The sequence below is a fragment of the Atractosteus spatula genome, chromosome 7, assembly GCF_055471065.1.
Source record: "Atractosteus spatula isolate fAtrSpa1 chromosome 7, fAtrSpa1.hap1, whole genome shotgun sequence".
In the NCBI taxonomy this organism is placed as follows: Eukaryota; Metazoa; Chordata; class Actinopteri; order Semionotiformes; family Lepisosteidae; genus Atractosteus; species Atractosteus spatula.
Window position 1 is genome coordinate 47472363 of NC_142712.1, and position 12798 is coordinate 47485160.

At 38.3% G+C, this 12798-nt stretch overlaps 2 protein-coding genes across 4 annotated transcripts in view; both read right to left on the reverse strand.

The window, feature by feature from the left end:
- myo5c (myosin VC) overlaps positions 1–2182 on the reverse strand; it is a 29132-nt gene extending 26950 nt beyond the window's left edge. The window contains exons 1-2 of the mRNA XM_088921433.1: positions 1957–2182; positions 25–135 (exon numbers count right to left, since the gene is read on the reverse strand). Coding sequence (XP_088777559.1) covers positions 25–135; positions 1957–1983 — 138 coding nt within the window. The 5' untranslated portion in view covers positions 1984–2182. The remainder of the gene's footprint in view (positions 1–24; positions 136–1956) is intronic.
- An 884-nt stretch (positions 2183–3066) lies between these two features.
- myo5aa (myosin VAa) overlaps positions 3067–12798 on the reverse strand; it is a 69414-nt gene continuing 59682 nt past the window's right edge. For all 3 annotated transcript variants that reach the window (XM_088921436.1, XM_088921435.1, XM_088921434.1), the window contains 9 exons: positions 12658–12751; positions 12175–12324; positions 11721–11875; positions 10863–10952; positions 10591–10741; positions 9542–9824; positions 8781–8955; positions 8432–8512; positions 3067–7723 (listed from right to left, as the gene is read on the reverse strand). In XM_088921436.1, coding sequence (XP_088777562.1) covers positions 7571–7723; positions 8432–8512; positions 8781–8955; positions 9542–9824; positions 10591–10741; positions 10863–10952; positions 11721–11875; positions 12175–12324; positions 12658–12751 — 1332 coding nt within the window. In that variant the 3' untranslated portion in view covers positions 3067–7570. The remainder of the gene's footprint in view (positions 7724–8431; positions 8513–8780; positions 8956–9541; positions 9825–10590; positions 10742–10862; positions 10953–11720; positions 11876–12174; positions 12325–12657; positions 12752–12798) is intronic.

Here is a 12798-nt window from a genome sequence, read left to right on the forward strand (position 1 = left end):
CATTACAGAAAGCAACTTACTCACCATACCATCCTCCAGCTGCAGGTCTAAAACATTTTCTCCAGGCTTGAAATCTTTCAAAATCTCTGCTGATTTCCAGACATCTTCTGGATCCGGAATCCACACTCTATTGAACTGTACAACACCAGACAATGAAAGAGAGAGAGAGCTGTGCACCTAAACGGATGACTCACTGCTGTCTGAATTTCATAACTAAAAGCAGGAAAACACTAACCCATCCAGAGAATACCTTAAATACCAATTCAAACCCAGTGGTATACAGTACATTCAGAAATTACTTTCTAATTAATCAACTAAAAAGTATCTACCTAGAGGTAGCACAAAACAAAATTCAAAGAATTACTTAATGCACATTTCTATGAAAGAAGCAGGAGTGCTCAACCCTTGATAATATGAAACTGGTGGAGGTGACTGGCTTAATCCAATTCAACCAGTTTGATGCTAAAAGTCAAGTTCAGGGATCATTCTATGGATGGCATTTTCTGTGAATAATCTAGCACATTCTGGGTTTATAGTTTGGATGTTACGGTGAAGTGAAACATTAGTTTCTTAAGAGACATGCAGAAACATTTTATACTACACACCTGAAAAAAAGAATAACTATTCTATTATTTTTCTCCATGTAAATCATGTACATAACACAAAGACGTAGTGATTTTACACAAAATCCATGAAAAGTGCCTTGCAACACAAAGTGAAATCTGACTTACTTATTTACTACCACATTTATCAATGCACTACAATAATTATGAAAATGGTTAATGGTTAAAATATTTGCAAACTAACACACGCTTATTATAAATATACAAAATTAAACTCAAGGGTCAAAGATAAAAATCTACTTTGGAAACTAATGTTTAGTAGACACCTACAAACTACAATAGACAGCTACTGTACTGTATATACCATATTGACAAACATTTACAACACCATGTAAAGAAAAGGTGTAAGATGTATGGTAACTAATCTTGTAACTCTCAGACCAGAAAACACGATTACTTTTTCTGTCTGGTTATACTTGAAAGGTTTTCGTGCAACTGAAGGCACCACTGAAGCTTGAAATTACGATTTCCCTATTTTGAATGTTTATTAGTTTTTGTAATAAGACTCCTTTGGCTTCTCCGTTCTATTGCATTATAGGCCTCTTGTTAAGGTTCTGAATTATTAATTGTGACTTCTTAAAAGACCTCCCCCATGAGATAGGTCTTTTTCATAATGCTTAAAAAAGAAACAGCTAAGGTCGAGGTCAAGACGGTACAGTACGTCACATGAATCGAAATAAAAATGTATCCATTTACCCAAAAAGAAAATCAAATTTCTGATTTTTATTTAATCTATTTCGATGTTTTAAATAAAACTTTACGCCTCCCTTTTTGATATTTGGAAAGTACGCTACAAAGATTTATAAACTCTATAGATAATTATTCTTAGAAATGATACCTTAAATGTCAGGCTTCGCTTTTACGTGTTTTGTTCGGGAGTCGTTGCTGACATACCATATGGTTGTAAGAAAAGCGTGTAAAAATATATATATTTGAGAAGTTGCTTAAAACCGTCGTCTAAAACGAGGCTGAAACTATATGACACCATGTTAAACGGTATTGACCTGTGGAAAAAATACATAACTTTAGTTCCTTTTTTTGTTTACATAAAGTAGGCTATGCATTTCCAAAATGCAGGAGATCCGTTTTCCCTGGTGTCCGTAACCATGTGGTCCTACGGTACGTACATTCCAAAACTGACAAATGGGTAACTACCGCAATCACCCACCACGTCAAAAGAAAAATATGATATGGGAGAACGATTAACTTATTAAACAGAACACCGCGACAGGTCGATAAATAAGCAAATCATTTTAAAACTTCCGCCAGACATATTTCGTGAACAGGTGCGTCCTGCTCCGGCTGCACTTTTGTGCTAGAAAAGCGCTCCTACCTTGGTGTACAACTCCGACAGAGCCATGGCAACAGGCACTTACAGGGGCAAAAGCAAAACTTTACTATCTGTTCCGAACATCTGGAAGTCTTACATTTAAGCCATTGTTCCCTGATTAAATAACAATGGATTCCCGAAAAGCGTTTATGAAAGTTTGTTCTGATTTGCCATAAGGAAAGTGATGCATTAATACGACACAAAGAAACTCCCTCAGTCGTCCACCTGTGCGGCACAGAGTTCCTCCTGAACTTTGGTCTTCTCTCCGCCCATGATCCGTCTTGTGACAAATGGCGCTGCTGTTTGGGTGTGTTCATTTGCACAGGGATCGAAACAATATACAGCAAACAGGATACGTTTTCATTGGATTTATACGAGTACAAGTGGTGAAGTAGATTGTAAGCTTATGGTCGTTCCCTTGAGTTCAGCAAAACTGAACAGGCATTATGGAAGAAACGGTTATCAGCTCTTCTCAATTAATGATCATGGTTTCTCTATAAAAACAAAGGCTACAAAGAATAAATCTATGCATAGGTAGCTTTCATTTTTAGATTATTTTGTGTTTGGACTGTTTTGAAATACAAAGTTGAATGGAATTAGAGCCATTATTGACCAAATTCCAGGTGGCAAGGTGGCTAGCGTAGCTGCCATGTAGTACTGGGGCCCCCGGTTCAAATGCTAGGATTCTATTGTGTGGAGTTTGTATGTCTCCCCTTTTTGTGTGGGTTTCCTCTGGGTGCTCTGGTTTCCTCCCACAGTTCAAAGACTGCGGTAGTAGGTTAACTGACGTCTGGGAAAATCGGTCCTGGTGTGAGTCTCGGTGTGTGCCCTGCGATGGACTGGCATCCCGTTTAGGATGTACCCAGCCTTGTGCCCGTTTCTTGCCAATGTAGACCCCAGCTCCCCTGCGGCTCTGAATTGGATGAAGTGGTTAGAAAATGGATGGATGAATGGATTCCTAGAATTTCTATATTGATAGAAAGATGGGTTTAGCCCATGTGTGCCTGTTTAAATGTCTATGAGCGTTTTTAAGAACAGGCATAATTCCTTTCAGAAAATAACCTGCCCCCATTAGAATTCAGTACATTACACAGACAAGCAAGACAAATATAATTTCTATACAGTGCTGAATTTCTTTATTTGTTTATACAAGTTTGACAGTATTTGTACCTCATTACATTTTGTTTTCCATGGTGAACACAATTACTAATTGAAGCTACTAGGAACTACAACAGTTTTAAGATTTTTGACTTAAACATATCAGTCATTGGCTATGGAACAGTTTCCAAACTGAACGCTTGTCTAGCAAAACCAGATTGGTTTACAATTTATTTTAATTTATTTTTGCACCATTTTTATTTACAATTGGAGATACAATCATGACAAGACTGCACACCCATACTGTCTCATAAAAAGGACTGAAGTTCTTATTTTAAGATTAACAGATTGGTAAAAGTGAAATAAAATACAGAAATAATGATTTCAAAATTGGCCAAGTAATATTAAGATTTAAAAGCCATCCAAGATCTTCAGTGTTGACACAGTACCTAGAGCTCAATGTCATAGAGGCATTTCCACACAATCTGAAATACTTACAATGATGAAAGTAAAATAATCACAAAATATTTGACAGAGGTTTTGGTGAAAAATCCTTTTTGAAGCACAATCCTATTAGTGTTTACAGTATCCAGATCTCCTCCAGAAACTCTCTCCTTCCAGTTGGTGTCACCTTGTTGTTTCATTAAGTAGACCATTATTATTCAGCATGGAAGAACAATACTGTAGGTACTGTAACATCTATAGCCTTTCTTTAAACTTACAATCTGATGCATTGCGATTTTCTAGCTGATTAAACTCGGTTTGCAGACTCAAATCTTAAAATAAAAGGGACTATATTATGAAATCATTTTTTGTTCAAAATGTTCAACTCCTGTTAAAAGCTTAAAATCCTTTTCCCCCAGAGTTATTTGTTAATTTTAAAATGGTTCTTCAGAAATTTCATATTCAGCTTCCAGCTTATCTGTAATATCTGAAATCTTAAGGAGAACAAAAGGTCTCAGGCAGAATAGTTTTTTGATAAGCTCACACTGTACAGCTTCTTGTCAAATGACTAACAAATAGCGATGACATATATAAAATTAACATGGTCAGTTATACTGTGGAAACATCCAGTCGTTTAAGGTGTGCTCCACTGGTTTGGCATAGTATCTGGTAGCTATTTGTGCTGTGGTGGAAAAAAGTGAACTTCTGATGATACTGTTGCCAAGTTAAGGATTTGCACATTGTCTAAAAAATATTTTACAATAAGATATATCTGTAAACATATCCATACTATGGCCAAAACCATCATGAATTAATAATGTGATTGAAATTTTGGATTATTTTGTGATCATCAAATATTCACAATGTTCAAAACTTCTTAAGATAACTGTGTGCTGCAGATAAAGTGTTGTTCTTCTAGGGCTATCAACAATAGCATTTTAAATGAGAAAAATTATGAAATCCCATTTGCTTAGAAAGAGAAATCTAGAAAGAACTGTCAATACAAAGGCTGTGGAACAAGACGTATGCTTGTTTTTCCAAGGAGTTTCTGACTCAGATGAAATTACATGACTTAGTTTAAACTAACAATTTCAATACGATTAACACATACCAGCCATTATCTGTAACAGCAAAATGCTCATAGAATAGGAACTGAACAAGCCTTAAGTGAAACTAACAACTCATACAAATGATCCACAATCTATATTTAAAGGTGGCAATATTCAGAAGGCTTTGTTCAGCATGCCTTATCTTGACTGTGCCTTATTATTTAAATATGACTTAAAGATGTATAGTTAATCTGCTACAGACACTCTCTCACCATGATTTACTTAAATTTCTAATCATACAGTAAATATTTAAAACACGCATTGAAATACTGATCATGATGCCAAGGGTGATATTATATAACTGCTACAATGTATTCTACCATTCATAATCAGGATTTTACAATGCTCTAACTCAAGAAATGATATGTAACTGGCTTAGTGATATAACAAAATATTGCACAAATTAAGCAGAACCATCCAGCCTCCTCCCCCAAAAAACACAATATCAGAAACTGAACTAGAAATTTAATCATCAGGTAAGGCTTTCACAAGAGAATGTATTGCAAGTAAAACCAACAAATGTTTAGTATGAAAAACAATAGAACAAAACATTCAAGCTGTTTAAGACTTTAAATAAATATTTTCTCATATATTCCAGTTCTGTGCAACATGGTGATACCATACATATTTCATTACAAAGGAGGGTAACACATTATAATGTCAGAAGGCAAACATATTTCATGTCCACAGTGGTCCCAGTGACACTGATATGAACCTGACCATATACAGAGAACAAACAGGAAATATGAAATGCCCAATCAGTTCAAACTATATTGCCTTTAAACAAAAATAAACATACATCAATGCACTTCTTAAACATTTCTTATGGGACTCTGAGGATATGTACATTTTTGTAACATTCACAGGAGTTCTGTATTCCTTGCTTGTAGGCATGGGCAGCTTAATTAGCATATATACTGTAACATGCTGACCAAGGTTAGTGTTACAACAGATCTTGACTGCAAAATGAAATTAAGACAAGACTGAGATGAACTTGGCATGTAATAACCTAGTTTCCTTTTATTCTATGCTCTTGAGAATTGAAACTTTTTAGAATTCATTTTAGGGGTCAGTCCAACATCACTATAATAAGAGACAGATAAATCCACCTGTTATAACTAGTTTGTATGTTTTGTGTATCACCGCAGTATGTAAATTAAATAGTACTGCCAATGGGGTTTCCATCTTCAGATACATAACCAGAAAAATATCAGAGTAGGCTAACTTTTTAAAAGGCCTGTCTTGCATACTAATGATTACTACTACATTATCACACTATTTAAAAAAAGGGATGACAGAGGTTTTATTCAATATGTTTTAGATAAGCAATTATACAGATCTAAATTCTTAAACATCTGCAAAGTGATATCTGAATTATAGCAGAGAACATAATTCCTCGATAACAAAAGGTGAAGCATTGGTCCACTAAGCTGACTGTGTTATCTAACCGCTAAACTCTGCGTTCAAGGAAATGCATATATCCTGTTAAAAGCCAACAAACATTTATTTAAATGAAACATGCTCAGAGTGTTTCTAGTATGGGGCCAATGCAATTCCTCGTTATTTATACTCCAAAAAATAATTTAAGTTGTTCATAAATGTTTAATGAGCTTTTTTTTAAAAAAAAACAAAATGTAACCTTTATCTTACATGAAGTACTGTAGCCAGTGTGCTTTTGTCATCTGTCACCTGTCTCACAGGTCATGGTAGAAGAACTGAAACAGATTGAACTGGCTCTCCTGATTGAGTGACATGACTGTGACAGATACAAGATTACTTTCAGAACATTAGCATAAGGCAGCAGGATACCCCAGTTATGGAGAAGAAGTAGTAACTACAACTATAACCATAAGCACATACTAGTGCACTAAGTCTTTACGAATATGGCCCTTTCTGAAACGCCTGAGTCACACCTGAAATCTCTGAACATAATGGATGATAATATTTTGATGCAAAAGAAATTATATATACAGTCTGTGATCACATTAGTGAGGTCCTTTCCTGACACTTCTTTCCTTTAAAATCTCTGGGGCATTACCACGTACCCCGCCATAACCCACTTGACCTACGTCTCCTAGACGTGCAACAGTGACACCTGCAGTAAATTAACCTAATGTCTGAATTGTAAACAAATTGATATTTAGGAGAAGTATACCATAAAACTCTACACTGCAGTGCTAAATAAGTACCATATGCTGCATATGCGAGTTGCACAAGACACAGTAGCTATCTAAGTGTGCTAAAATCACGATTCTAACAAATAAACATCTATATTAAATAGTAGACTAACCAACCATTTTTTTATTCTACATAATTCTGACAGAAATATTCAAATTATTCTCTATACTGCCAGTTTCCTTTTCCAGTTTTTAAATTGGTTCTTAGCATGACTGATTTCCCAGTTGTTTCTTTTTGCGATTCAAAGGGAAAATTCAAGATCATACAAATGCAATATGAGATGCTTCTTCTTCTTTGCATGATAAATATTATGACCAAGGCCTTAAGCATTGTGATGTGATACAAAGTTAGGCAAATGCTTAAAATCTGCATCTCCTATGATATACACTATAATAAAGATGATAAATATGAAAGTGTTTCCTTAACAGCAACTGATCGTCTTGAGAAACAAGTTGTCATCACCATGCATTGTGTATTAAAACACACCATCATTCACAAACTGCAAGAGGGAAGGCAAGATTATGCATGTCAACATCCCTCCTCGTGACAATCTCACATCCTTACTAGTCTCTCATTCAAATCAACATATTTTGCTTAAGCCTGAAAAAAATGTAAAATGTCTCAACTTTTTATTGCCTGTTGAAGACTTATATTCGGACTTATATTCTACAGGGACAGTACCTAAAGTGGCATTTCATAACCCAGTGTCTGATCTGAAGGTGGTTTGCTTGAAATTTTGGACAAACTGGCTAAATCAGTGATCCCATGGAGTTAGAGGGCAGCTTCCTTTACACACGAGTGAGGAATCCTAGGTTGAGGCTGCTGGGGATCTGAATGGTCTCTAGTGCGAGGCTGGAGGGGTTGAAAGGGAATGTAACTGGGTAGATGGTTTTGGTGTCCATTAGCAACTGCGGCGACTCTTTCCGGTCCCTTAAGCGCGTCTGTTGAGAACACAAACAAGTGAGAACAAGGAGGGAGGGGGTTAGAGAGTCTGCTCGTCACAGAAAAAGAAAAGTTAAATACAATTGGTGGGACAAGAAAAAGATCTGTAACAAAAAGCCTAAATGAATTGGAACACTAGCAGGAAAATTCAAAGTTCATATTCAGCTAAAGTAACCATGCTGGTTAAGAGAACAGAAAGATTTTCACTGGGAATGGAAAATCTTGTTAAATTCGTAGTAGAGACATTTATCTATCAATTATTGCGTCTTCACTAGGTCTGAATAAAGTGCACTTACACATTGCCCTCTAATTACAGGATGTTATATATCATTCTTAACCATAATTAACCATAATTATTTAAAATACCATTGCTGTGATAAATGTACACTTCACACATCTCTGTTGACTTGAAAAGAAAAGTGTTGGATGTCTCCTTCAGAAACTGCAAAAATTACTGTGTGACCAAGTCTATCTTGATCAGCATCACCTGTAGGTTGTGCCTGAGGAACTGGTGAGGCAAAATGCTTAGGCCATGATCTTACGTGAAAAGCAGTTCATAATTGTTTCATAATCGGCAGAGATTTGAAACAGAAGTTTAAAGGGGTGCAAAACATAAACACAGAAAATCTCAAACGCTCTATAGGACACATTACAACATTAATGTAGGACACCAAGGCAAAATTCTCCAATAACTCCACTGAGCTTACCTGTATGGTACGTATAAATGTAATGGACACTCGTTCCTCAAACTCGTTTACAGGGGTGTACAGATTCAGCACTTTCACAATCTGTTGATGAAAATAGGTGTCATATGAAACAAAAATTTTACTTTAAAACTAAACAGAATAAGCACAAGGATGAACACAACTGTCAAAAAACTATGACTGTTTTTCCAGCTTGCTTCTGATTGTTTCATTAGACCATTATCCTTTTTTCTCCCACTAGTATATTTTATGCCAAAGGCAAACAAGGTATTTTTTTTTTGTACGGGAGTTAAGAATTATCCCGAGATTAATGCACAGCGCTCCAGAGGTCTTTCCGGGGAGAGCAGCGAACCTGGGCCGTGGACAGCGCGTTGCACATGGAGCAGATGGCCTCGGCGTCCTCGTCCGTCTTCTTCTTCACCTGCAGCAGCTGGGCGGCTTGGATCAGGGGCTCCAGGGTCTCTTTAGCTCCGCTCATCATCAGATTCTTGTCTCTCAGCCACTCCTCCAGCTGGCTGACGTTGTACCTGGAGGAAAAAGGAATCTGGTAGAGAAGTCTCTTACGCTTTTTCATGCCGTTTCCCTGAAGCACCTTCTGGGATTTCAGAAGGCTATCTTGAGTGGGTCTACACACTAACTCGGGGGTCTCAAATGCAGTTCCTTACAATGAAGTGAATGTCTTGAGGTATCAAGAAAAATCCTACATGTGTCCAATTTAGATAATAGTTTGGTTAATCGCTTAATTGACAAATCAGAAGATATCACTTAGCAATGACTAGCCAGAAGGCACCAGGCCCTCCAGGAACTGAGTTTGAGGCCCCTGATCAAAGTACTCAAAAAATACTCCTTGAGGTGCCTTTGTATTCATTTTCAATCCTCTGATCTATGCTGTGTATCTCACAACATTTGAATAAATGGAAGATATCGCTTATGGTTTTTGATATTGCCAAAATAGTCATTATTTAGAATGAGTAAAACATGGCATTTCCAAACTATTCAAACACCGCACATTGAGCCCACCCCAATGTGTTTTGTTGTGTGACGGTGTGCCAGAGAGAGCTGCACACAGGATGCAGGTGAAGTGGAGAACAAGTGCGCTGTGCGGCAATGTACCTGATCTGCATGCCTTTGCTCCAGGAGCACATGTCCTTGCGCAATAGGAGGTTGTTGAGGGTGACGGCCCCGATGATGTAGAACATCTGCTTGACCACCTGCTTGATGAGCTCAGGGTCCATGCCGTGCTGGCACATGGTGGAGTGGAAGGAGTTGAGCTGGCGCAGAATGGAGTCCAACGTGTAGGTGCCTTCGTCTGCGATGCTGGAGGTCCTCTTGCGCAGGCCTGTAGGCTTCACTCCCGACACGCCCTGGATTGTCTCGTGCTCCAGCATTCCTGAGACTGCACAGACACACAAGATTGGGATTATTAGGAGGCTATGACTGGTAAAGGCCAGGGGGAAATTTTGCTAGGATACTGGGGTTAACACCCCTACTCTTTTCGAGAAACGCGCTGAGATTTTTAACGACCACGGAGATTCAGATCTCTGTTTTACATCTCATTCAAAGGACGGAGCCTTTTTACAATATAGTATCCCTGTCACTATACTGGGGCATCAGGACCCACACAGACCATAGGGTGAATGCCCCCTACTGGCCCCACTAACACCGCTTCCAGCAGCAACATTAGCTTTCCCAGGAGGTCTCCCATCCAGGTACTGGCCAGGCTCACACCTGCTGTGCTTCAGTGGGCTGCCAGTAGTGAGTTGCAGGGTGATATAGCTGCTGGCATAGCTCCTTCGGAACTATAAAGGATCTCCTTAATCTGCTTTACTCAGTAATACCCCACACTCAAAAGGAAGACTCTGCTTTTGCATGAGAATATATAGACAGACCATAAAGTCCAAACATATTAATTAAAGGAATTACAATTCTGAAAACACACTGATAAAGTTATTAGGCCCACAATCAATCTGAAAAGGGCAATTCACTTTTCTACATTGCAGCATTAAGGCAAGTCAGTTTCTACATTACATTGCCACTGGTGTTTTTTCACTTCTCGATACCAGTACAGTTAATGATAACTTTAATAAAGCAACTATATTAAACCATAGCAGCATCACCTCAAACAAAGACTCAGACGTGCAGTGGGAAAGTCCAGTGTTTACCTATCATTGGATGAAGGATGTTCTCCATACACTTAATGAGTTGCTGGTAAATCTGGATGGCCAAGTCACTTAGCACCTGCCTGTATTCGGCCAGGTCAAAGTTGGTGAGGCAGTGGTCATTCTGCCTCGGGGTGTTGTGCTTCATGAAGGACTGAGATGAGCACAAAACAGAGAACACACTGATAAAGTTATTAAGGGTGTTAAGGACTGTTCAAGAGCTCTGAGTAATAAAGCAATTACAAAGCTTCAAAGGAAATCCGTCTCTGCTTTACCTCCTCTCCACTGTACTGCTTCAGACAGTGCAGGAACCGACAGGTGTTGGACAACCAGAATGAGACTGTTTCAGAGTCATCTCCTCTTTTCTGCATAAAGGCAAATTTAAAATAATTGCTTAAAACAATAATCAAACTTTTTTACTTGTCTAGGTGTCTACTGCTTCCACGCTGAAAGCCTAGACTCCAAGAGCGAAGGCAAATAGCGAAATAAAAAAACAAAAAATAAGGTTGAAACTGGCTATCCAATCCCATCCTGAAAGACATCTTCTAATTCTTGACCATTTGGAATTGATTATGTGGTTCATTTAGCAGAAAAGATGCTGTCAGAGAAGTCAGGTTTTCTCCTGAATCTGAGCAACAAGAACTAAATGGTCCATAAGGAAACATCATTACAGCAGGTAGTAATTCTAATGTTCTCGGTTCTCACACAGCTGGGGAACGGAGCCCTGCTGCATGATCAAAGCCTTCACACTACATAACAGGGTCAGGAGCCGCCTCCAACTCTGTCACTACTCCAAACACACACTGCAAAAAACAAGACACTAATGAGCACTAGGGACCTGCCTTTTTCATTACATAGCAAACTTCCACACTCGGCACTCAAAAACACCCTCAGAAAAATCTGTGCATTATGGAATTTTTATTCATTTCAAAACGTTTCTTCAGTTGTACACACAAACTTTCAGCATTACATGTTAGCCTTAGGAATGAATCGCTGAATGTCAGCTATGCCTTTTTTTAAAAAAAAAACACGTTTTTTAGATGGTCAGAGGTCATCGATAATGGAGGGTGTGAGATTAAGATCTCCTTATCAACGATTTTCCTAATGCTGGCTGGTGTAAACCAGGTACGTACCTTTAAGATCTTCTTGATGCCGTTGATGGTGGATGTCAGGAGGGTTCGCACCTTCTGGTCGTCATTGATGTAGTCGGCGTGCCGGAGGCACATGAAGAGAATGTAGGCAGGGAGTCCAGGGATGAGGTTCACTGCAACGCCTCGTGGCTTCAGCTCTGACACACAGAACAGCGTGCACCAAAGTCAGAGACCCTTTTCGTAAAAAGTTCTATTTGTGTGATCTGCCATTATTAGACTTCAGACTTGAGCTATTTTATGTGAAAAGGCATAGGAATGATATTTTTAGTGGTGCAAATATGTGTTCATGGCTGGTTTTATAGTAGCGCAACACAGAAGTACTGTATTTGTTTTTTAACAGTACCTAAGCTTCTTTACTGATGCAAACTGAAATGGAAAGGTGAGTTTATCAAAAAGCCAAATAATAAAAACATCTGCAGTCCGCGAAATCTCTTGCCTAGAATCAGATTTTTCACAAGCTTGGCCTCATCATCCTTCTTGTACTCCAGCATTCCCTGAAAGTCCTTCTCCTTCCTGGGGATGTTGACAGGCCTAATGGGCTCATCCACAGTTTGCCCGGGGGACACATTCTCCATCTGACCACCCACTAAGACACCAGCATTAGGAAGGAAAAGAAAAAGGCAGAGGACAAATTTTCAGCCCAAAATACATAAAACTGGCATCATCTGCCTGAAGTAGGACATATTTTTGCAGAAATCCTATTTGGGTGAGTGATTAGAATTTATATGAAAAGGACTGTTAAATTTAGTGATAGCAATACCCTTGCAAAATTATTTAAAACAGACCATAAAGTTAGTTAAAGGTTTAAATTGTTACTTAGGGAACAAATATTATTTATTGGCGAATCAAAACAACTTAAAAATAAACTGTGACTGGGATTGGTGGGGGGGATTAAGGATTACGAACTGCAACAATGTACCTTCTAACTCCCCAATCTTCTTTGCAAACACTTTCAGCTGCTTCTTGAGTTTACGAACAGTCTTGTCCTGTTTTTCCAGCTGCTCCATGAGATCCTGAAATCAAGGTACAAGTTCCTTAGTAATCCAAGTTTTAGTAGGAA